Raw genomic sequence first — 22,344 nt, forward strand, 5'->3', positions numbered from 1 at the left:
CTGTGAGTTTGCAGGTCACAACAATGCTGTGTGACTAAGGGGAGTGGGATAAATTTTTTTTTCTCTAGCCAGTCAAATCCTGAGAATTGAATTCTTGCAGTTCCTGTAACATCAAAGGTAGGGGTCTTGCTGGGAATAAGAGTGCTTGGAAATGTGCTGCTGAGTGCTTTTCTGCCCCATATCCCTCTCTTATTAAGCTGGGATCTGGGCCTGATCATCAGTTGCTGAACCTGCCCCACTGCAAAATGGACAACTTTATCTAGATGAGTTGAGATGTTCCAACAAGTCACCTTCACTTTCACAACCTGCAGAGTTCTCCAGTGCTGCAGGTATCGTTAGAGTTGTGCTCTAGGAAAACCTACCCCCTGAAACAGCTATGTTAACCTCCAGCAAGTCCCTTGAAATCTGCAGTGCTGTCCCAGACATACAGCACAAACAAAGCACAAGTTGCTGTACTACCTTTGTACCAGGGTTTCCTGATTCTAAGTGCAGTGAGATATGGCCTAAAATGAACCTTTGTTATAACAATCACAAAAGACGCTGGGGTAAAAATCATGTTATTTCCTTTGGAAAGAAAAGAGTTCTATTTTTAATTATTTTTTCCTTAATCTTTCTATTTCATTCTACCAGTGTTTATAGTACAGAGTACAATACTTCTTGTTATAATTGTTCTTTGTGTGACTGGGATATAAGTAGACATTCTGCAGCAAAATGTGATACAGAGTCCAAAGAGCTTGTGTGGCAGGAAGTTCTAAAAAAAAAATCCCACATAGCTCCCACCCACCCACCCCAAAAAAAAACCCCAAAACCCAAACAAAAAATGTAAAAGACTGTCATAGTTCCCACGTGGAAAATGATTATATCCTTTGGAATGTAGCTTTTGTGTCTGTCCTGTTAGGATTCTTTTTTTTTTTTTTTTTAAGGGATACTTTCTTTTTGGAAAATCAGAATTGAGGGTATTGATTTTGATTGCTGACAGAAAGTCTGCCACTGGCAATGTTTTTGCTTTTTTGGTGTTGAACGGTTGGCAGGGTTTCTGTGTGTCAGTTCTCTTGCTCTTCTGTACAGCCAGAGGACCCAAACCGACCCCTGTGACTGCAGAGCGTCGTAGTCTTCAGAGAGGCTTTCACCCACCCACACGTCAGGCTGATAGTACTGCTGAAAGAGGTTGGTTTTTACCTCTTTGCTGTCATTCTCATTTCTCTTTTGCGATGGCACAAGCAGCATGGCTGGCAAGGGAGCAGATCAGGGAATGACAGTGAAAAATTGTAGAAATTTGAAAGAATTAAAGTGAATTGAGGAGTGAGGGAGAATAGAAAATCTCTCATTCTCTGTTTGTCTCCTCTCCTACACCTTTCTGGGGAGCGAGGGTGCGTTTTGCCGGGGGGTTGTTGTCTCCTCTCTAAATTTCAAAGGCTTTAACCAGTGCTAGAGGGGAGGCTGGACTGCTTTCTTGCACCTCAAAAATCACTTCATCCAAGGCTTTGTGGCAGGACAACGTGAGGAGGTTGCAGTCCTACTGTAGATGAGATGATGTACCTTAGATGTTGCAGAAACAAAAATATTGTCTGTTCAGCTGCTTTTGTGGGTACTAAGGCTGCACCCGGATGGGGAATTCAGGGGCACGCTGATACAGTGCAGTGTACCTTATGTGGCCACTGGCAAAATTGCATTTCACATTAGTAAAAAAAAAAACCCCAAGTTATAACCAAATATGTCTTCAAGCAACTTGTTGCTGGTGAAAAAGTTGTTTCTGCGTGCACAGTTATGTGAGCAACAGATCCTATTTTGGCCCACGCCTCCCAGCGGACCTATGTACAAGGGAGAGGTCTTGTAATGAACACCAAAGGTAGGATTTTCAAAAATGACTGTAAAAAATATCTGTGCTAGGCTTATAGCAGAAGTCTGGGAAAGACAATAGTCAGATGCCTCAGTATATTTGAGAAGTGATTTTTGTGCAGTAAACAAAAGATAAGAAACACACACCTGGGATGTCCTCGTACATTATGGCTGAGATAAACTAACAGCTGTCTTGTTGTTTACTTCCCCTGCCTTTACTAGCACTGATCTGATCTTCCCTCCCCTTGCTTGCACTGATGCTCACCGAAATGGCTGGAAAGGGCTTTTGTTGAGGCATGGAGTGTTTTGCTAGAGATTGTTTCTACTATTTTAGGGAGTTGAATAGGGTTACTGGGTGCTCAGAAGGACTTTTTGATCTGGACTTTACAAGCCTTGGACTCTGTTCAATAGTAAGTGGCCAGGAGAGAGGGAAGGGACTGCTCCCTTTTGCCTGAAGCAAACTTTTAATTCATTTCAAACTGTCCTGTGAAACCATAGGTTGGTTAAGAAAAAAAATTTTACAAGTACTTTATCAAGTATGTCATGCTGCCTCAGCCCTTTGTTCTCATTTATGGCAAGTGAATGGTATCCACAGACATTTATGCACGAAAAATAATTTATCAAGTTATGATAATTTCCATTATTTTACAGGATGCCTGCCTGAAGGAACTAGCAGAGCTGAAGGACTGTGTTGAATAGGTAATGTATGAAAGGGTGGTGAGTTAGATTGTAATACAACTCACAGCACAAAAGGGAAGCATATATTCAGCATCTCTGTGCTGGTTAGATAATGTGTTTTACTGAAGTTTTGATAAAACTACTAGTAAAAAAAATAAAAAATAATAATCTTACTGCATCATGGACACTGCTTGGTTTACTGCAAGGTGATTTATGAATGTAGACAAAAAATTCTGGTGTGCAGTTTCTTTGGATTGTTTTGTGGTCCCTTTTGAGAAGCCGTTAGGAATCCTACCACCTACAGGTTAATTGCCATGAAGACAGACTTTGCTCTTTTTTCCTAATACTTGGCCCTTCCAGAATTTCTTCTGCCTGAGGAAGTCAAAGCTTTTTGCAGGTATTGTAAGATTTTCTGTGTCAAGGCACAGGCCTTGTGAGAATGGTGTGGAAAGTGCTCTGTAGGCTGCATGCTGGAAGGCCCTTAGTGTACCTGGACATTCCCCACTTGGGTTTCCTGCCCCTTCAGCTGCCAGCCAGAGCAGGGGATGGAAATTCCTTTGGGATGTGGCAATTCTGTCCTGGAGAGAGGAGTTATGCAGGGATTCATTTCACAGAAACATCTTCCAGGTGGATTTTCTTTTCATTTAGTGTGAGATTGAGTGTGTTTCACAGGCAAACACTGCTGAGCTCAGCTGTGTGGCCTAAAATGGAGTTTGCCCTGCATTTTAGAGTTGCTGGCTCTACATTAGGGTGAGGAGGGCAAACGGTAGACTTTGGTTTTGTACCATCTGTGAAGCATCTAAATGAGAACTAGCTGTTGAATAAAACTGAGCAACATTTTCCTAGTTACTCTTTATATGAAGTTGAATATTACCCAGTATATTTACTGCCTCACCCATGCTAAATGTGTCAGTGACTGTTAGTACTCATATTCTCCAGCTAATCCCGTTTGGAAATAATGATGTCTCCAGCCAATGCGAAGTGGCATTAATTGTGCAATATCCCCGTGCTTTGTAAGTAACTTCAGAAATATAACAAGCTCGGTGGGTAGTGTTTTCCCTAATGTGTTGATGTGTTATCACCTCTGTTTTGATAAGCACAGAGAACAGTTTGCTTCTGAAGAAGGTGGAAGAGCTACAGAAAGCCCTTGAGAAAGTCTCCCTCGTGTAGCTTGGCCTCAGCTGTTCATGAGAATGCAGCAAGGTTACCAACTTCCCAGCAGAAACCAGTGGATGTTCGGTCAGGAATGCAAATTGTACAGGCATCATTGCCTGTGTTCAGAAACTTGTACAATCACTGAGATAGCTTCATTCTTCCCCAGACTCAAAACTGATGATGGCATGTGGTTGGTGATCATTGGCTTCTGAAGGGAGCAGTGCAACTTGGCTGCTTCTGTTTTAACCTCTTTCATTGGTTTATGCATGCACCTACATTATCCAGCGAGGAATGGGTGTACACAATAGCTCTAGCTATTATGATCAATTAGAAAAGTCCAGATACTGCTTTCAGAAGCTTCTCAGCCATAGGACTGAAGCTGCATGGCTGGTTTGAAGCTGAAGGCTATTTCTGTGCAACACTGAGCTGCCTTTCAGTGGGAAAGGGAGGAAAGGGAGCTGTGTGAACATGAGGGCCTGCGTGCTACAAGGGCAGTGTGCTAGTTCTCAGGGTTTGAAACAAGCTGGAGCAGGCAAACAGGTACCCAACCAGCTACACAAGGAGAGTTAAATTCAGCCTCAGCTTGCTAGGCCTGAATGAAATCAGCATTAACAGGGTATGAGGAGAAGGAAGGTTTCATCCAGGAATAAACTATGAATCTAGTTAACAAGCAAGGGATATGGGAAATTCTCACTGAGGAAACGGACAGAGGTTTGCAGGAAGTAATAGTTCTAGTCTTCAAAGTGGGCAACTCTGCAAATTTATTTTCTGGTTTTTATTTTAAGTCTTAATTGCTTAATATCTCTGCTCTGACATTCACATGCTTCTGGTCTGACTGCCTCAGGCAATATCATAAACTTTATGAACCTCTTGATAGGCATTTCTTAAAGATGATATTTTGCAGTGGCATGGTAAGCAGGCCCTTTGTGTCAGTCAGACTAGCCTTCCCACTTCGGGCTGATATTCTGCTGTGTAATATTTGGAGTTGCTTTTTTTCTTAGAAAACTCTTTGACTTCAAACCCCAAATTGGTCATTGTCAAGGATTGTGTTAACTCACACCTAGCTGTTTGTGTGGCCCCTTTAGTACTAGATCTGAGAGCTCATTGCTTGGTTAGCTGTGATGGTGCCCTTGGCAATTCCAGTACCTTCAGATATAAAGGTGTTACTGGACTGAGCTCCCCAGAGCAGAACTTAATCAGAACTTAATACACACATTCATAGCTTAACAGCTGATTTTTGTTTGTTTGCTTTTACTACTTATTACAAATGTAATTTGTGTATCTTTTTTTTATCTATTTTAGAAAATGTAAGATGCCATGAAATGTGCATTAAAAAGTATAGCAAGTTAAGAGGAGCCCTTCATGAGAACCATGTACATCTGTAAGTGTGGAAGGCTGCTTGAAAAGAGAGCAATGATCTGAATAATGTGAGAACTGGATGGTTTGTAACAATTCATTACTCTGGCAACTAGAATTTCCTAGCTGTGTTACTAGTGTGGTTACTTATTGTTAATTGGTAACCTGCTTAGACTTACTAACCTTCTTATTGGTAACCTGCCTAACTATTCTTAGTAATCGGTTTAGTGTTAGTAAGCCCTAACTATTAGTAGCAAGTTTTGAGCTATGCAAATGCAAATATGCTTGTTTTTAGTCCTGTTGACAACGGGCTTCCATGGTACCATTTCTGTTCATGAAATTAAACATGGTCTCATTTGCAGTCATAATTATCAGAAAACAACAGTATTTCTTGCCTGTAAACATCTGCCTTCTCTGCACTACAGCCACTTAAGCATGTGGTGGATTTTCTCGTGTGGCTAATCCTGGGATGCAGTTCTGTGAGACACCAATCATAACTGAGTGAAGTCCTGCTTGTCCCTGTCATTTCCTGACCTCACCCCCTCCTTTTGGCTGGGCTATTTTAGTGAGTTAATTTGACTCAATGAAAGGGTCTGAAAAAGAAGGAAGAAAAGAAAGGACAGGGGAGGACAGAGCTTGTGCTCTTTGGGCACAAGCAAGCTGTTTTATATGCTCAGCTGTCTGTGAAAGGATTTACTCTCTGAGTAAACATGATGTACTTCCTCTGAAGTATGCAGAGATGCCCAGTAAGACTGGATTGGGGATTGTACTTCTGTGTGTTTGTGCACACTTAGCACAGTGGAAGCCTCTTAATGCTGTTATTCCTTAATACAAAACTAATATCTAAAGCAGTACATCAGGTCCTACAACTTTCTTTGAATCTGTGAGGTTTGCCTTACTCGTGTGATCCCCAATTTCTCTGCTGCTTCACCTGACTGCTAGGTTTTTTAGTATACAGTAGGGATGGAAATTTTTCTGATACTATTGTAAGTCTTAGTTCTCATCTGGCATTCCTCAAATACCTGAAATTCCTATTGAAGAAAGGAGCAATTTTGAGTTTTGCTGGAGTATGCAAGGGCTTTTTTTTTTTTTTTCTCCTAAAGCCAAGTAATTATCAAATATTATACAATCAGAGATGTAAGACTGACATTCCACTGAAGGGTGAGGAGGACAGACATCAAACAGTTTCTAATTTTATCTGCATGTTAACGTTTGTAAGCATGCAGCTGTGCCATATCTTGTAATAATGGACTAGTTCCTGGACAAATGTATTCTGCCTACAAAACTGATGTTTGACTTAAATTTGTGGGCAACTGTATAGACACACTCTTAGAAATAATTTTTAATATATATTTTGAGCTTTAGAGTGCCTATTATCTGCTAAGCTCAGCAAATATTCTGTCATTCCAGAAGCCTGAGGATCCTAAATGAGACTATAATTAAATAATTTCAAAATAGTGATGACTTTAAACGTTTTTTCCAAAAAGTCACACTTTTGTTACTCTCTTCATTTGGAGCAGCTGTAAAAGGTAATGATGTCATAATTTTTTTCTAAAAGGAAAAGAGAACGTAACCTCCTGCTTGATGTTATGGGAATTATGCACAGGAGAAGATGGCTTCTAGAGGCAGCGATATCATATATACAAAGAACCCTGGAAAAATGCAGGTAAATTTGGAAGGCAAACCAAAGGATAGAAACACCCCCTGAAGAAGAGTGGTTTTCTGGCCAAAGCTCAATATGATGTAAAACAGTCCACAGTAGCAACTCTTCTTGCTCCTATAGCCCCACTGGAGTCCAGTTGGGTATCGTGCTTTTGGAGGCTGTTTTTCAAAGTTGGGTGCTTTGTTTTCAGAAGCGTTCAGTGGCACTTTTATGTTCGCTTTCAAAATTGTTATTGACTTCCCTGAGAACAATACCACAACGTTTCATTGCACCCAGAAAAAGCACAATATCCAAAACTTCTGGCTTCTTACTTCAAAACATAGAAATATATATAATTATATATGTAAATAGAGAGTTAGAAATGTATATAAATTAGCTTTATGTACAACCTGTCAATATTTTAACATTAGGACTGTATTCAGTGCAAGGTAGGTGAGAGTGGGTGCTGAACAGTCACACGGGGCACTGCATCTGGCTGTAACAAAGTAGTTTTTATTCCTCTGTGGGCCTTGTACTTCTGTTTGGTTTACTTGGCAGTGATATTCCTTTTCCTGTGGAATTTGCCACTGCTAATAACATACCATTTCTGATGTCTCTAAACTTCAGTAAATGCAGCTGGCTTATTACAGCTGGCAGGTCCTACGACCTCATGGCCATTTTCAGCCTTGGCTCACCAGATATTAGAGCCTTTCCATAACAAATGCACTGCCTGTGGGCACTAAACTTCCAGAATCTGGATCTCCTTCCTGGGGTGTGTATCCCCTACAAATTATATACACTTGCAAGCTAGTGCCTTGCAGCCAAGTGATAATGCTGACCCTTCAGACTGCCTGTAACATCAGCCTTCTCCAGCACAGTGGATATGGGTACAGCTTATCTCAGTGGGAACCTGTGGCAGGTGTGAGCAGATACACACGAGGAAGTTTAGTACAGAATTTCCAGCCAAGGCTTTGGTCACATTCAGTACCATGAGAATCACTCAGAAGCCCAGAATGACATCTGTAGTGTTTATGGACTTACAAGTACCGTTCTTCCAGTCCTGCTGGAAATATTGTGCCTGGCACATCCTTTGACTCCATCACCTTTTTTATGATCACATTTTGTTTCAGTATCTGTTGCTCAACAAGTAATCTGGGTCTCTCTCCTTACAGCTTCAGGTGATGAATTCCCATTAAATAAATGTTATTCTTGCACTTTTAAATTCTTTTTTAATACTGCAGTCTATATGCAAAGTTATCTTCTTCTTCCCATGTGGTATTCTTAATCCTTTTTTTGGATACACCTTTCTCATTTTCTTTGCAAATTTTTGAATGTTTCTACTTTTGTGCTTTGGCCGTTAATTAAAATATTAAAGACAGAACATTCAATAATCTGTGAGAAACATTTCTATTCATCTCCCTCCTGCTAGGCAGCTTCCCTGAAAGCATAACTGATCATCATTTCTCCTTTGATGAGCTTCTTACCTTAAAATGCTTCTTGTTATATCATCTTTTGTGAATCAAATGACTCTTTTTTTTCCTCCATGTTAGTTGCATCAAAATGTTCTGAGTTCTGACAAAGCACTACATAATCTATTCTCCTTTCCTACGGTACTACTCTCCATCTTGGTAATTTACCAAAACTTTCACCTGGAGTTGGATTTTCATATTAAGGTCAAATAATTACTTGTTTTTTAGGCCAGCCTGTTGTTCATCTCATGACAGCGTGGTGTCCATGCCTTTTACTCTGTAGAATTTTTCACTGTTGTACTTTGCTTCATGATGTTTAATTCATCCTGACCTGTCTCTCCCCATTTTTGTTCTGCCATCTGTGATTTTTCTTTATTATTTCTTTCCTTTTTAGTTCCTTATTGGAACACTTATCCCTTTCTTGGTTGTAATGCAATTTCTGAACAGTTTTTTTGACTTAAATTTCATGATTCTTTCACTTTGAAAATCTGTGCTGCTCAAAGTGATTTCCATAACCAGTTCCTTTAATATCTCAAGTTTTGAGCTCTCGGATCTTTTCCAAATTGAAGACTCCTAGTATATACAGTCAGATGAAAACCAAGCTACCTTCTTGTCATATGAAAACCATTCTTTATCTTTGCTCATTCTTGTTGCCTTCTTCCAGTTACGTAATAAATTCCCTTTAAGATGGGAGGACCAGGACTGCATGCAGTATTCAAGATGGAATTGCTTTTTCTCAGTGTACAGCATTGTATAGTTTAGGAATATTTTTTACCCTCACATGCATTTATTTGTACTTATTAAAACTGAACTATATCTGTTCTTCTGTCATTGTCATAAGATCCTTCAGCATGTTCTTTGCAGTCAATTTTGTTTTTTCACAGCGTTGAATAAGTCTGTGGCCTCAGCAAACTCTTTGGAATGGATCCCTTCTGAGTGTGCTGAACAGTTGTAATTTCATTGAATGTCTGCTGATAACTGCATTTATACTGTGAAAATTGACCTTTTCTTTCCTGAACTTCTAATTGGTTACTAATTCATGAAGACCTTTCTTTTCCTACAAGGTTGGCTTCTTTAAGATGCTTTGATAGGAAATTGTGTCAAATGCTTCCTGGAAATCTAGGTAAACCACATCAAATGGATCCCCTTAGTCCACATGATTCTGCTTGACTTTCTAAAAAATGCTAAAAAATTTGAGGCATAACCTCCAAAAGCTATACTAAGTCTTCCTTGTTATATCAGTGTTCATTAATTCTGTTATTAAGGTTAATATAGTAAAAACAAAGTGAAAAACTCAATCTGTTATATATAGGTTCTCAACTCCTCCTTCTAAAACCTTAAAAAAAAAAAAAGCATTGTTTTTGCTACTTCCTTCCAGTTCAAAGGTGGTTTAGTAATATTTTTAGTCTCTGTCTTAATAGTTCAACGATTATCTATTTATGTCCTTTCAGAACACTTAGTTGAGTGCTGTCAGGTCTTAGAAATGGCTTTGAATTTTTTCTGATTTGAAATGTCTTCAAATAATCTTTGAGAAAAACATAACTTAAAGCTCCTCTGCATTCTTTCAAAAAAATTTTATTTCCTAAGGAGACAAGTATCAGTAATAGGTGGCTATGAATTCAATAACATATTGTACAACTCTTCAGAATTATAGAATACTGACAAACGCAAGCAAACCAACCTTGAGTTTATATTGTGGGGCTGTCGGGTATAACTAGAGATTGTAAACTGTGATTTTCCTTGTGAAGTAATGATTAATATTTTCATGTATGACATATACACAATGGATATTTTATTTAAGTAAAAAAAATAAGTTTCAAATTCATATTAGTTATGCTCACACTTTAAAAATAAATAAAAGTAATAATGTTAAACTTCTAAACAGTTTCTCAAAGTCAAGAGGAACAAATAATAACAGATTTAGCTAGTGCTCTTGCATACTGCGTGGAAGAAAAAAAAAATATCCTTTTTGCTAGTCATTGCAGATGCTTTTCCAAACCTGGTAGTTTTAACAAATGCATTTACTACTCAATGGACGTGTTTTGAGCACCTGTGCAATGTCACATTATACTCTGTCCTGACAAAGCTTGTTTGCAATCCTTGTTTGTGGTCTGCTATTATGTGGATGCATCTTTCCTAACATTGCATATAACAGTTTAGGAGGAAGGCTGGTAATAGGAGAAGGTGCTACTAATAGAAAGAAATAAAAACCAAACCTTCTATATTCACTCTGTGTTTTGTAGTAGCTGAAGTCCTGAGTAGCAAGCGTGTAATAAAAGGTACTAACACACTTCTTTCCATATTTTCATGCAACTAGAGTTGTTGGGCTACATTTTTATCTGATGTAGTAAGATTCTCTCTTTACAGTGTACGTTTACTGTCTCAATAAAGAAATTTGAAGACTAATGTCAGCATTTGTTATGTTATGAAGAATGATTTCACATGATTGTGAGAAGAGCTCATGAAGTTGAAAGGACAGTTTTGGGGCTTGGTTAGACAGTAATACAAGATCTGCAGCACAACATATTCTACAGACTTACTCTTCTACCTTGCTTGTCTGTAAGTGTTAAAAATCTCTGTGAAAGTTTAAGTGGCTCCTCTCAGGGTATTCTAGGCATTTTCTCCTCTATAGGGAGAGCCTTCAGTGACTGCAGTACTGTTAATATTTTAGCTGGACAAAGTAGTTGAGTTGAATAACAACTTGTTTCCTCCAAAAGCAGTAATCTTTTCTGGCCCTGGCACTCATCTGACCCATCTCAGAGCTGATTCCGCTCACTTAAGTGGGCAGCAGACAAACCCCATGGGAAGAGAAGGGAGGAATTGAACAGGTTAATTTGGCCATATTGTCTAACTGCACAACAAGTTGTCTTCCTAGCAGCTGCTCTGCTAAAAACACTCAGAGGTCTTGCACAACAAACCCTGGTCTATTCATTGCCATCCTAGAGGGTCTTGCAAGAACAGACCCCAGAAGTACTGAAATGTTTGAGACTGGGAGGCACTGGTAATGGCAAATTCCTGCTCCAAAATCTCACCTGGCTTTGCCAGCACGTAGAAAGAGATGGAAGTGTTAAGACCTCAGTGCTTGCCAACACACCATGCAAGACATTATTATTAAACAGGGGTTGCAGTTCATTTTATGAACAGAGGTGCGCTGATGTCACAGGAGACTAGAATAAAGACTAATATAAAAGTAAAATTCTTTCTTGGTGGAAATTAGTAACTTGATCTTTCTTACTGGAAAATAGACAAGATTTCTGTGCTGGAAAGACTGTTGTTAAGCTAACAGGTTTAAATTCACTGAATTTTGTATCAGTAGCAAAGCACCAAGTTTTTCTTTGGTGTCTATTTCACTGCCAGCAATGAAATAGATTCCTGAGCCTCTCAGGCCATCAGTCTGCCTTCCTTTCAGTCAGCTGCATCATCATTGGATTTCTCTTCTGAATCATCATCTTCATATTCCTCATCTTCATATCTGAAGGCACCCTCAGCTTCAGGGTCAGACTGACCCTCCTCTTCACGCTCAAGGGACTGGTCAGACCAAGAGCTGGGTCTTAACTGATCATCGTCCTCCCCTTCCTCCTGGGAAAGGCCAAGCAGCAATACTGCCTTTGCTTCCTCTTCCTCCTCATCCTCTTCAGGGTGCTGGTCAGAGAGGGGGCTGGGCCCAGCCTCCCCTGCATAGCAAGGTTGATGAGCATGAGGGCTGGCTCTTGCCTCTTCCTCATCCTCCTCCTCACTGGACTGGCCATCCAGGGTGGAGGTTTTGACACCTTTTCTCTTCTCTCCCTCCTCCTCCTCGGACTGCTCAGACTCAGGACTACTGCCAGCTGCTTCCTCAAAGGATTTCTTTTCTTTCACTTTATCCTTGATGACTCTGAAAAGACAATTTGCATGTGTAATTTCATTTTCAGATAGGATGCTTTACAGTAGGTTTTAAAAGGAATGCTACCTTCAGGTACTCTAGGACAAACCCCTGTAGGCTTGGCTAGGGTAGAACTGGTGAAGGAAAAGGGAAGGGGGGGACGCACTAGAGTCTCCTTTTATGCTAGAAAGTCTCTCAACAGTATTGCTTATATATTTCCATGTTTTTCATTTCCAATTCCTTTTATATAATAATACCTCATGGATATTGAAAAGTACTTTTTATAAGGCTTATTACAGTAAAAGTATGCAGAATGAAGTGACTGACCAGCAACCTCCCAGAATTTTTGGTGAAAGGAACAAATAAATTTTTTTTTTCTTTTTTCTTTGAAGTACATAACATAATATATCCAGTGCTATCCTCGGTTTTATGAAATAATATTTGATTTGGGAAAAACAATTAAAAAAATGCTAATGCTAACTACATGGAGTCAAATACTTAGCTGGGAAATTCTACCAAAAAAACCCCCAACAACAAAAACCCTCTCACATTAAAAATTGCTTTCTAATTACTAGGTACGTAGTGGCAAAAAAAAAAAAAGCCTTCAGTAATCTCTACCTTTCTCTGGCACCAGTGGCGTTATTAAAATCTTCAGCACTGGAGCATCGTAGCAATTTAGTTGTTTGGCCTTTCTTTGAAAGAAGCTCTGGGCATATCCCCAGTGCTCTCAGTCTGTTAGAATAATGCTTTTCTGCAGCTATTCTGGCATTTTTCTGTAGGAAAAACACAACGGTTATGTGTTATCTAAATGCATTAAATGCCTGTCTTGTGAGACTTATATTAATACTCTCTTTCATTAACTGCATCTGACAATTGCAGGTAAGAATGGCAAAACAATACTTAACAATTTTACACCAAAATTTCATTTCCTGTACTAGTTTAAATCTGGTTTGCTCCCTGTGCCCACTGGCTAAGAAGTATTTATTCTGTACATAGCTATTGATTGAGGAAGGGGGGAGATGTGGACACGTACAAAATCAGATATAGTCTTCCCAGAGCTTCTCCCTTATCCCCTTTCCTTCTCTGTCTTCTCTTTGGGAGCTGCTGCCCTAGAATAGTATTGATTCTTACAGTGCTGTTTAACAAATTCACAGATGTGTATCTCTGCCTCTTAAACAGAGGGTGTAAATTCTGTTCTTCCAGGTAATATCTCAGTGAGGAGGACTTGGGCTCCAACCTACACAGATACTCCTGCCCCGCAGCAATGGCAGACCAGGAAACCCACACAGACAGCAGGGATGAGGGAATTCATGATCTGTGACTTGCTGCCTCTCTGGGTTTGGAAACACGTGAGGGACCACACTGCCAGCACACGGTCATACTGAAACGGGGAGATAAAAATACTGCATCTGAGCTTTAGAGTCAACACTAAGAATTACTTGAATTTTCTCATCACTTCTTTCCCAACTTAAACCTCTCACATTTTCGCTTTGATTTTTTGTTGTGTTTAGAGTTACTCATGTTGTAACTGGATCAGACAACATGTTTAGAACAGCCATCTCTGTTCCCTGGGCAAGCAAGCCATGAATGCTCAGTCACAAAAATTAGTAATGTCTATATGAAAATGGGGCAACAGAGATTAAAATGGACAAATACTGGTCTCAAGAGTATTTTTCAAATATCTCCTAAAAATGTTTGACTACGAGTACAAATGCCTTGTGCAGTATATGAAGATAAGATTAAGAAGTAATACAGAAGCAAGACAACCTGGGTGACTCTTTCAAAAAGCAATGGCCTTTGATTTACTCTTTCTTCCATTTCTTGCAACTCTTGCAAATATTCTTGCATTCTCTGCTTGTCATAATTCCTAAGGGAAACAGAGTTCAAGAGAAATTATTATTAATTTATAATACAAGAAGTAATTTTCCAGAGCAGCTGAAAGTTAAATTGCTCATAACAAACTAAATATTGTCCTATGTAAAGATATATAAAAGGTAATTTTTTTTTACGGTGGTTACAGGGTCTGAGGTATATTGTCTAATTTTCACAGCACTTGCTTGCCTGCAAGTACGGAACAAAACTGTCTCTGAAGTAGTCACTTTGGATAAGCAGAGAGGTCCTGGCCAGTGAGGTTAAACAGAGGCTGAGTTTGGATTCTTAGGTTTTTTTGGATACTTAAGGGTTTGGTTTTTTTAAGTTTGGATACCTAGGTTTTTTTAAATGCTGATTTCATACAGATATTCTAGTTGTTCTAAGCAAAATTTAAACAGTTTGATAAAATCAGAATACACCACAGGAAATTAATATCATTAAATAAAAAAAATCAGTACTTTAAGGTAAAGTTTGATGATAAGAACCTTGCTGCTTTGCCAGTCTGTCTCACAAGAGGGGTGGCCACATCCTGGATCATAGCACACCTCTTTTCCTAGTTGGTTTGTCAATATAGCAGGATGATGAAACTGTTGATTCATCAACTGACCTGATATCTTGGATCACAGCAAGCACTAGATAATCCAGGTAGCATGGCTTGTAATCCTCAGTGTGTGACAGACACCTCTTTGTGATGTTGCCTCTGTCATGGGCTAGCTCTAGCATTACTCAAACACTGAAGGGCAGGTATGAAAGCTGGGGGGCATTTTATACTTGTGTCTCCTCCTGCCTCTTTCCCTTATCCTCCTCTGAATTTCTGCAGTAAGGCTGTGCACTAAGGCAAGTTATTCACCATTTTCAGGGAGTGAACTTCATTGTTGCTACTTGCTTGTTCTCTCAGGCGGCTTTGTACAAACCTAATTATCTGTTAGAAGAGCACTTACATTAATATACCTTATTACCCAGCCTCTGCTGAAATAAGCATTATCAAGTTAAGCACTTATACCAGCCTTAATGCATCAGCACTAGGGAAGTAATCTTGCTTTATAATAGCATAATTTTATGTGCAGACAAGAATTAAGCATGAGTGTTTTACAATACTCCTGAAATCTGATTAAGCTAAGTACTGTAATGTGAAGTTCGCTGTTGAATGAACTCGAATTAAATCTGTAAACACACCCACTCTGTCCTAATTCTCCACCTTGCTACTGTAACTCAAATTGTTTTCTGCTTCTGTCCTGGAGTCAGCAGATCCGTCTGCCTAAGGACACATTATAAAGCTCCTGTTATTAACAGTATCTGCTGGTCGTGTTGCAAAAGCAATTGTGCTTGAGCTTTGACTCTAACAAAATAGAAGGGACTGCCCTCTTAGACCTGCATCTCTACCACTGCATCTCTGCTCTCCAGGACCCTCTGTAAGCCCTGCTTCTCCTAGACTGCTGCTTCTTTCTATGTGTGCTTTGGCTTCAGCTGTCTCTGGGGGAGGTGGGCATAGATGGGTGCTGGATAGTCACTGACTGCCCATGTGGCCAAGCAAAATGCTTGTTGCAGTGCTGCTCCTGGCACTTCCTGGCTGACATTGCTGAGCCACTGTGCTGCACGATTTCAGCGTGTAAGAACTTGTGTGCTTCACTTTCTGCTACATTTTCTGGTTGCAGTGCAGCAACATTGGTGGTGAATAACCATTATGAAGTTTGCTGGTGGAACGATGTGCAGTAACTGTCTACCAGGTGGTGCTGCACTATTTCAGCAAATTTGCTTATAACAACCCAGAGTTTAAAGTCTATTAAGAATAAACCCTCCGTTTTCCATTTTAGCTATAAAGAAAGAAGAGACTCATGTAAAGCAAAAAAAAAGAAATGAGGAAACATTATTTGTTACCTTTCAACTCCCAGCCATAAAGACAGCCTTAGCTTCTACCCTCATTTCAGAAAGATCTCTATCCTGGACCATATTCTAAAGACCTTAAAGTTTAGTATGGTAACTTAAAAGTTGCTAGTCCAAGCTACAAATCTTGTGTATCTATCTTATGATCATTCACCCTTGTATTGTTTTGCCCTACTAATGCCAGTTACTGGCAATTTGCCTGGTTACTGGGGATGAGAATTCATAGCTGTGGCCCAAGAATCCTGCCTATGCATGAAGCAAGGGGGGTGGCATAGTCAGTACCTCTCACCATCTCCACATAACAGCGCTTTAAGCGGACGACACGGCTGCAGTGCCGTCATGCTAAGACAGACTATAAACCTCACTAAACACTTATTCAAACAGGGATGATTTTTTTTTTTCCTAGGATTAAAAAGAAAAGGAAGCAGAAATGGTTAAATTAGCCAGAAACACAAGGTCAAGCAGCAATTCTGGAGCTAGATCAGCATCAGAGAGCTGGAGCCACCTGGACTGCTAGCTTACAGCACTCTGAGAAGGTCCTGCATACTACTTTTGTCAGTTGTATAGAAACAGTCTTTGAATTTGTATCTCTACTAAAGGTTACTTTGGATCCCATTCCTGCTGAGCACCAGCAGCTTCCTGCTTAGCTGCTGCTGTGTGTGCTAAGTTAAAATAATATTCCTGCTCTAATTTTCCCTCTTAAGTGGGGATCTGCTGGGACAAAGAAGCGAATCATGAAATGTTCACTACTTTAGGAGACAGCTAGCACCAAAGCAGTACCAACACCTATCAATCCTGCAGTGCAAAGATATTCTGTAACTACACTATTCCTTTTCCTTTTTTTTTTTAAAAAAAAAAAACCTTTCCCTTTTTAGTTGATATGGCAATTGAGAAATCACAGCAGTCTCCTGTTAGCTGATCTACAATACTCTAAGGTGGAACACATAGATCAAAATCATTAGAACAGGCAACAATTTCTCAGTTGAAATACTAGAATTTTTCCACTTTTTTTACTAGCTGCCGGTACAGTGTATAGTTTATCCAATGTGTAATTACGTAAACTTAGACTACGCTATTTTTTTACATTGTATGTTTAACATACAATGTAGAATGAGAGGTTCAGGATTCAGGGGAATGCAACAAAATACCTGAATGTTTTTAATTTGGATTTAGACATCTGAGCTAGGCTCTGATGTGGGTCATTGGCCTCAGCCCGAGTTGTTACAATTTTCTGGAGTTTTTTCGTTCTTTGTTTCTGCTTTGTTCTGTTCCTTTTTTGTTGTTCTTCCAGCTTTCTCTTTTCCTCAAGTGAATTCCTGGGTGGAAAAATAAACTAAGGCTGAATTAATTTTTAAATCGAGAGCAAGACTTCAAAGGAAGCTTTGGCAAAGGAAAGTCAAAAGAGAAGAAAAACAGGGTGAAAACAGGGTTGGCATGAGAAGACACAAGGTCTGTGCCATTTTAAGGGATTCAGGCATATCCTGGGAAACAGCAGTCATTTGTCCCTCTCCTATGGACATTCTGAGAAAAATGCACTACTTTTTCTTTAACAATCATAAATATTAATTAGGTCCTATATTGAAATATTCTGTTTTCTATTATAATTAAGTCTTTATATTAATGTATTAAGTCCGATATTCATTGCATGGAAGAACTGACTAAATATGTAGAAATACAAAAGCAGTCTACTCTTAAAGTATATATAAAATGTAGAGCATCATTAAAGGAGTCACCTTATGGCTTGTAGCCGCCGTCTTGTGGATTCTGTGATTTTTGGCGATTTAGATGCTCCAAATCCTGAGAGATGTGAATTTGCACTTGAATGTCTTGTTTGAGGTTTACGTCTTAGAGAGGCATATGGCCAGCGTGTTTCTTTCAACTTTTCTTCATCCTCTTGAATGTCCTTCAAAATCTTCCCCTTGTTTGAAGGAATACACGGAGTACGAAGATGGAAAGGCTCACAGACTGTAAGGTGTTTCAATTGTTTTTGTTGCAGGAGCTGTTTCTGAAATTTCTGGTGTAGCAGTTCAAAATCTGGAACACCTGGTTTGATCCTGGGTTTATGTTCTGTTTCCTTTGGTTCAATGCACCTGTGTTTCTTCTTATTAGTATCTTTTAAAGCCAGTCTGCTGTTGGGTAGAGATGAATTACGTAGCAACTCTTCAGCTCTCATTCTGATCCTGATCTCTCTGTAGAGCTCTTCCTCCTTTATCTTGTCATTAACAGCTGGGCTGGAAACCCATTTAGGCACTGGCTTTGCTCTGAACGGTTTTGTTTTCTTTTCGGGTGCGGAAAGGTTTCTTAATTGCATTTCCCTTATTTCACTCCTTTGCTTCTCTCGTTCAATGAATTTAAATGGCTTCTGAGAAGCCAACAGCTTGAGTTTGCTTCTCTCTTTCACAGCCCTCCTGCGTTCCTCGTTTTGTTGCACGATGTCGTGGTAGAGCGGAAGGAAGACGGCAGCAGGCACTGGGTTGGCTCGGAATTTTTTCTGACACTCCGCTTCTTCCTCCAGTTGCTTCTTCAGTAAGTTATTCTCCATTTCGATCTGTGACTTTGATTTGATGTTCTGTTCTTTTTTCCTAGCTTCTCTGATAGTCATCTGGAAAGGCTGGGGCACGGTAACTTTTGGTGACCATGCTTTCTGTTTCTTCTGTTTCATTCTGAAGGCTGGTGAGCTTGGTAGGCTGTGTTTGGTGCGGGAGATGTAGTCTTCCAAAGAGAACCCGTCCCACATTTTTTCAATCTGTTGCTTAGCAAATGCAGATGATCCAGTTTCACTACTACTTTCTTCAAACGCTAATTCTCTGTCAGACCCATCAGATATACTTGAGCCTAAGGGATCGCTTAAGTCAGAGTCTGAAAAGGATTTGTGCAAATGTAGAGGCTCATATGAGCTCTTCTCCCAAGTTGGCCTTTAAAAAAAGGAAAAAAAGTTGCTTTGAGTCCAGTCCAACATTGATGCAAAGCCAGTAACTTCCATTCTAAGGTATCATCATTAGAAAAAAAAAAAAAAAAAAGAGCAGCGCTGGTAGGAAAGGAGAGAGAGGGAAGAGAAGGAAAAAGAGAAGCAGACTGGGCACTCACACCAGATCAGAGTTTTAAGCAAGTGCTGATTGTGAACAAGTCACTCCTTAAGGAAAGGCAGTGTGCTTTACTAAACACGTTGACCAGTCTCTGCTGCACGCACACTTGTAAATCTCACAGTCTGTTAGCAAGGTGAATAAGCATTTTTATTATTAAAACTAACTTTTCTGTGATTATCTGCTTATAGGAAATGGGGAGACTAACACTTTCCAGCCCCAGAAAAAAACCCCTGCGGTATCACGGCTGCAAAGATGACTGAGAATCTTCAGATAAAAGGTACCATCAAACTCACCTACAACATGTATTAGAAGCAGCATTTTTCTTGTCCAAGGATTGTACTGCTTTTAAATACAGTTTATTCCGATACATACTTTCTAATTTTGCCATGGTCTCCAGGTGGGCATTCTTCAGCTCTTCCAGCTTCAAGTAATAATCTTGATTTGAACTGCGCATTTTGGGAAAGTCCACCCACTTGTCAGAGTCTCCATTTAGAGAGAGGGTCTGCTCTCTGGAGGTACTGAAATCCCAATCAAAATCATCCTGGAAGAGATGTTTGAGACTGTTAGAAGAAAAGGGGAGCAAGGTTCTTAATACTGCTTTATCCTAATTAAGTCTAATGAATGATACAGTAACACCAAATAGAGATACCTGTATACAAATGTTAAGGCAGAGTTACATGGAATAATCTTATTGCATAATAATTTATATGCTAAATGTCCCATTTAAAGCATGTAAAATTCCTACGTCTGTCCCTGTAATCAGTATATTTATACCAGGAAATATGATCAAAAAGGACTTATCAAAAGAAAAAAAGTTTAATTGTTTTGTAAAGTGTAATTTTTCCTTGATTACTACACAGCTCTGTGAAAGCCTTCATTTAAAACCAAACAAAACCACAAGAGAACCTTCTCTACTTCCCATTTCCATGCACATTCTAAAAATAACTCATTAGATATTGTGTGTATAAATGTTTATTCTCATTTCCATAACTGACTGTGAAATGACAGGGATTCTGCACAGCTTAGATGGCAGCTTGCAGCTTTGTGCAGGTGAGCACATTCTTTAAACAATTTTTAAAGCTTACACAAGTTAGAGAAGTTATTTAAAAGCAGGTTAGTCTGCATTACAAAGGCTTCCTTTATGTTATTTTTCAGCACCATGTTTTAAAAAAATTACAAGACTAGTTTGTTTATCTAAAAAATAGAATAATGCTGAATAAATTCTAATCCACTATTAGAATAACGCTTTTCTACACAGACGTATTTTAATAAGCTTTGACATTACAACAAAAAGTCTTGCCTAGGGCAAGCTTATGGCTTAAGGCCCCATCCAGCTCTGACGCTGCCTCTAACCCTCCCGTTTCAGGGCTCCTCCGCAGACCGACCCACGCCTCTGCGTACGGTTACGGTTACAGGCACGGTTACGGTGAGCCCCTCACCCAGCCTCAGGCCTCCCGTGTCCCCCCCCATTGCCCAACAACTGCTACCGGCGCTTCCCGCTCCCTCCCCGCGCTCAGCCGCGCTCTGGGGCCCGGGTGACCCCCGCGCGCCCCCGCCCCGCCCCGGCGGTACCTGCGCGGCGGCGGGCGGCGGCCCCCGCTCGTAGAGCGCGGCGGGCGCCCGGGTGCGCGGGTCCAGCGGCGTGCGGAGGCAGGAGGCGGCCAGCCGCGCCGCCCGGTGCGCTGCCTCCATGGCGTCCGCCGCCGGGGTGCGCTGGGCCGGCCCGCGGGCGGAAGGGGAGGGCTGCAGCTGGCGGGGGCCCGGCCCGCCCTGCTCGGCCGGCGGCAGCGCGGCTCCGCGCTCCTGCCCGCCGCGGGGCTGCCTTCGAGGGGCGAGCGGAGCCGAGGCCGGGCAGAGCCCTTCCGAGAGGCGGCGGCAGCTCCTGCCCGGCCCCGAGCAGCCGCCGGGGACCCGCGCGGCCCTGCTCCCGGCCGGCCGCCCGCCCGTCCTCGGGTGCCTGCGGGGAGGTGGTGGAGGGCTGGGGCTGGGGCTGGGCTCCATCGCCCCTCTGCAACCCTGCTCTGTGCCGAGTTCGTCTGCACGCTGCCCGTGCCGGTGTTTAGGTCACTCTTTGCTGGGTTTTAGTTGGAACTCGTAACTCCTTGACAAGCCCACGTTTTTAATCCCCCTCAAATTATTGCAGAATCTTCTTCTGTCTTGAAGTTTGTACTACAGATCAGTAATTACAGAGTAAGGGTAAACCATGATCAGCAGGAATATTCTTCTACCTCTGTAAGGATGCATCAACGACTGATGGACCTATTTATTGTAGTGAATTACAAACATTTTTATATAAAGAAACAGGTGAAAAGATTGCATCACACCCAATAGTTGTTGTAAGTCTTGTGAAGAATTGGAAGTTTGTGATGATGGGGAAGGAAAGCTTTAATCCAAGTTAACAGCTAAACTAAAAGGGATCATTGCTGGATGTAGTCCTGGGGGTAAGGCATCACTTGTAATTGTGAACAGCCAATAATGCAAGGAGAGCATCAATGCCTAAATCAAGTGTCTATTTATTTATTTTAGTATTTGAATTACTCTGAATGTTTTACTTAGCTAGCTACGGCATAGGAAAGTATTTCAACAATAGCTGGTCAGCAAAGTGGTGGAGGGTTACTCAAAAGCTACAGATTTTTAAAATGTGTAGTAGATTTTTAAATAGATGTGTGAGTTCGGGAGTCATGAAAGAAATACTTTAAACATAAAGAGGAATCTGGGCATCTCAGTATAGCAATAATGAGGATGAAAGGGTTAATTCAACATTTCAGGCTAAGAATTACAAGTTGGAAAAACGTTTATTCTAAACTAGGAAATATAACATTAAAACCAAATTAACTCTGAGCTGCATGAATCCTGGGGCAGCTGGAGAACCCCCACATCCCAGCTTGCCCTAACCAAGCGCCTCCAGCTAACACACTGCGCTGCAGTGACACCAGCAAGGGGGACCCATTTCCTTCAGGTATTAGATTTTAATGTCTAGTCCATGACTTGGTTTAGAAAAGTGTAATTTGCATTACTATAAAATAGTAAACTTTTTGGGGAAAAACAACTAATGTGGGGGGTGGAGTGGGTGTGAATTACTTTAACTGTGCAAAAAAGTTTCACTCCTGGTGTTTTCTGAACAGAACTGGGACTTGAACAGAACTGGGACTTGACCACCATCGCAATGGAAGCAACCAGAACAGTTACAACTGTTTCAGACACACCAGTTATCCAAACCTGATTTTAAATAAATCTCTAATATAGTTAAGTTTAGTTATAATAATATTATCCTTGCCTTTTTAGAGCATCTGACACAATTCACTGTTGGATGAAGTACAAAAAAATGCATGTTAAAGACTTCCCTTGGTACTACTCATATGAGGACATAGCCTCAAGCTTCGCCGGGGGAGGTTCAGGTTGGACATTAGGAAGCATTTCTTCTCAGCAAGGGTCATTAGCCATTGGAAGGGGCTGCCCAGGGAGGTGGTGGAGTCACCATCTCTGGAGGTGTTTAAGAGA

General features: G+C 40.7%; 1 protein-coding gene and 1 long non-coding RNA gene across 3 annotated transcripts; one reads left to right on the forward strand and one right to left on the reverse strand.

Moving 5' to 3' along the window:
* The first annotated feature begins 249 nt into the window (after nt 1-249).
* LOC137667977 (uncharacterized) lies at nt 250-19,204 on the forward strand. 2 transcript variants are annotated; one of them, XR_011048867.1, is made up of 7 exons: nt 250-329; nt 1,069-1,167; nt 2,491-2,538; nt 4,975-5,113; nt 6,587-6,694; nt 18,161-18,283; nt 19,032-19,204. It is a non-coding gene; the product is annotated as an uncharacterized lncRNA (long non-coding RNA). The 2 variants fall into 2 exon arrangements; XR_011048868.1 differs by having other exon boundaries at nt 4,975-5,099.
* Nucleotides 9,724-20,535, reverse strand: FAM161A (FAM161 centrosomal protein A). The gene is made up of 6 exons (XM_068409239.1): nt 20,416-20,535; nt 19,137-19,384; nt 17,491-18,672; nt 13,769-13,868; nt 12,620-12,774; nt 9,724-12,013 (listed from the first exon to the last, which is right to left on the reverse strand). The coding sequence occupies exons 1-6, from the start codon at nt 20,533-20,535 to the stop codon at nt 11,545-11,547; spliced, it is 2,274 nt and encodes a 757-aa protein (XP_068265340.1). The 3' UTR covers nt 9,724-11,544.
* Between the last annotated feature and the right edge of the window lie 1,809 nt (nt 20,536-22,344).

The sequence above is a fragment of the Nyctibius grandis genome, chromosome 1, assembly GCF_013368605.1.
Source record: "Nyctibius grandis isolate bNycGra1 chromosome 1, bNycGra1.pri, whole genome shotgun sequence".
Taxonomy (NCBI): Eukaryota; Metazoa; Chordata; class Aves; order Nyctibiiformes; family Nyctibiidae; genus Nyctibius; species Nyctibius grandis.

Coding starts and splice junctions, on each gene's coding strand:
- FAM161A (XM_068409239.1), bottom strand. CDS start 20,535: ATGGAGGCAGCGCACCGGGCGGCGCGGCTGGCCGCCTCCTGCCTCCGC. Junction 19,385..20,415: donor CGCCGCCCGCCGCCGCGCAG/GTACCGCCGGGG, acceptor CATCTCTTCCAG/GATGATTTTGATTGGGATTT. Junction 12,775..13,768: donor TTTTTGAAAGAGTCACCCAG/GTTGTCTTGCTT, acceptor TTTTTCCTACAG/AAAAATGCCAGAATAGCTGC.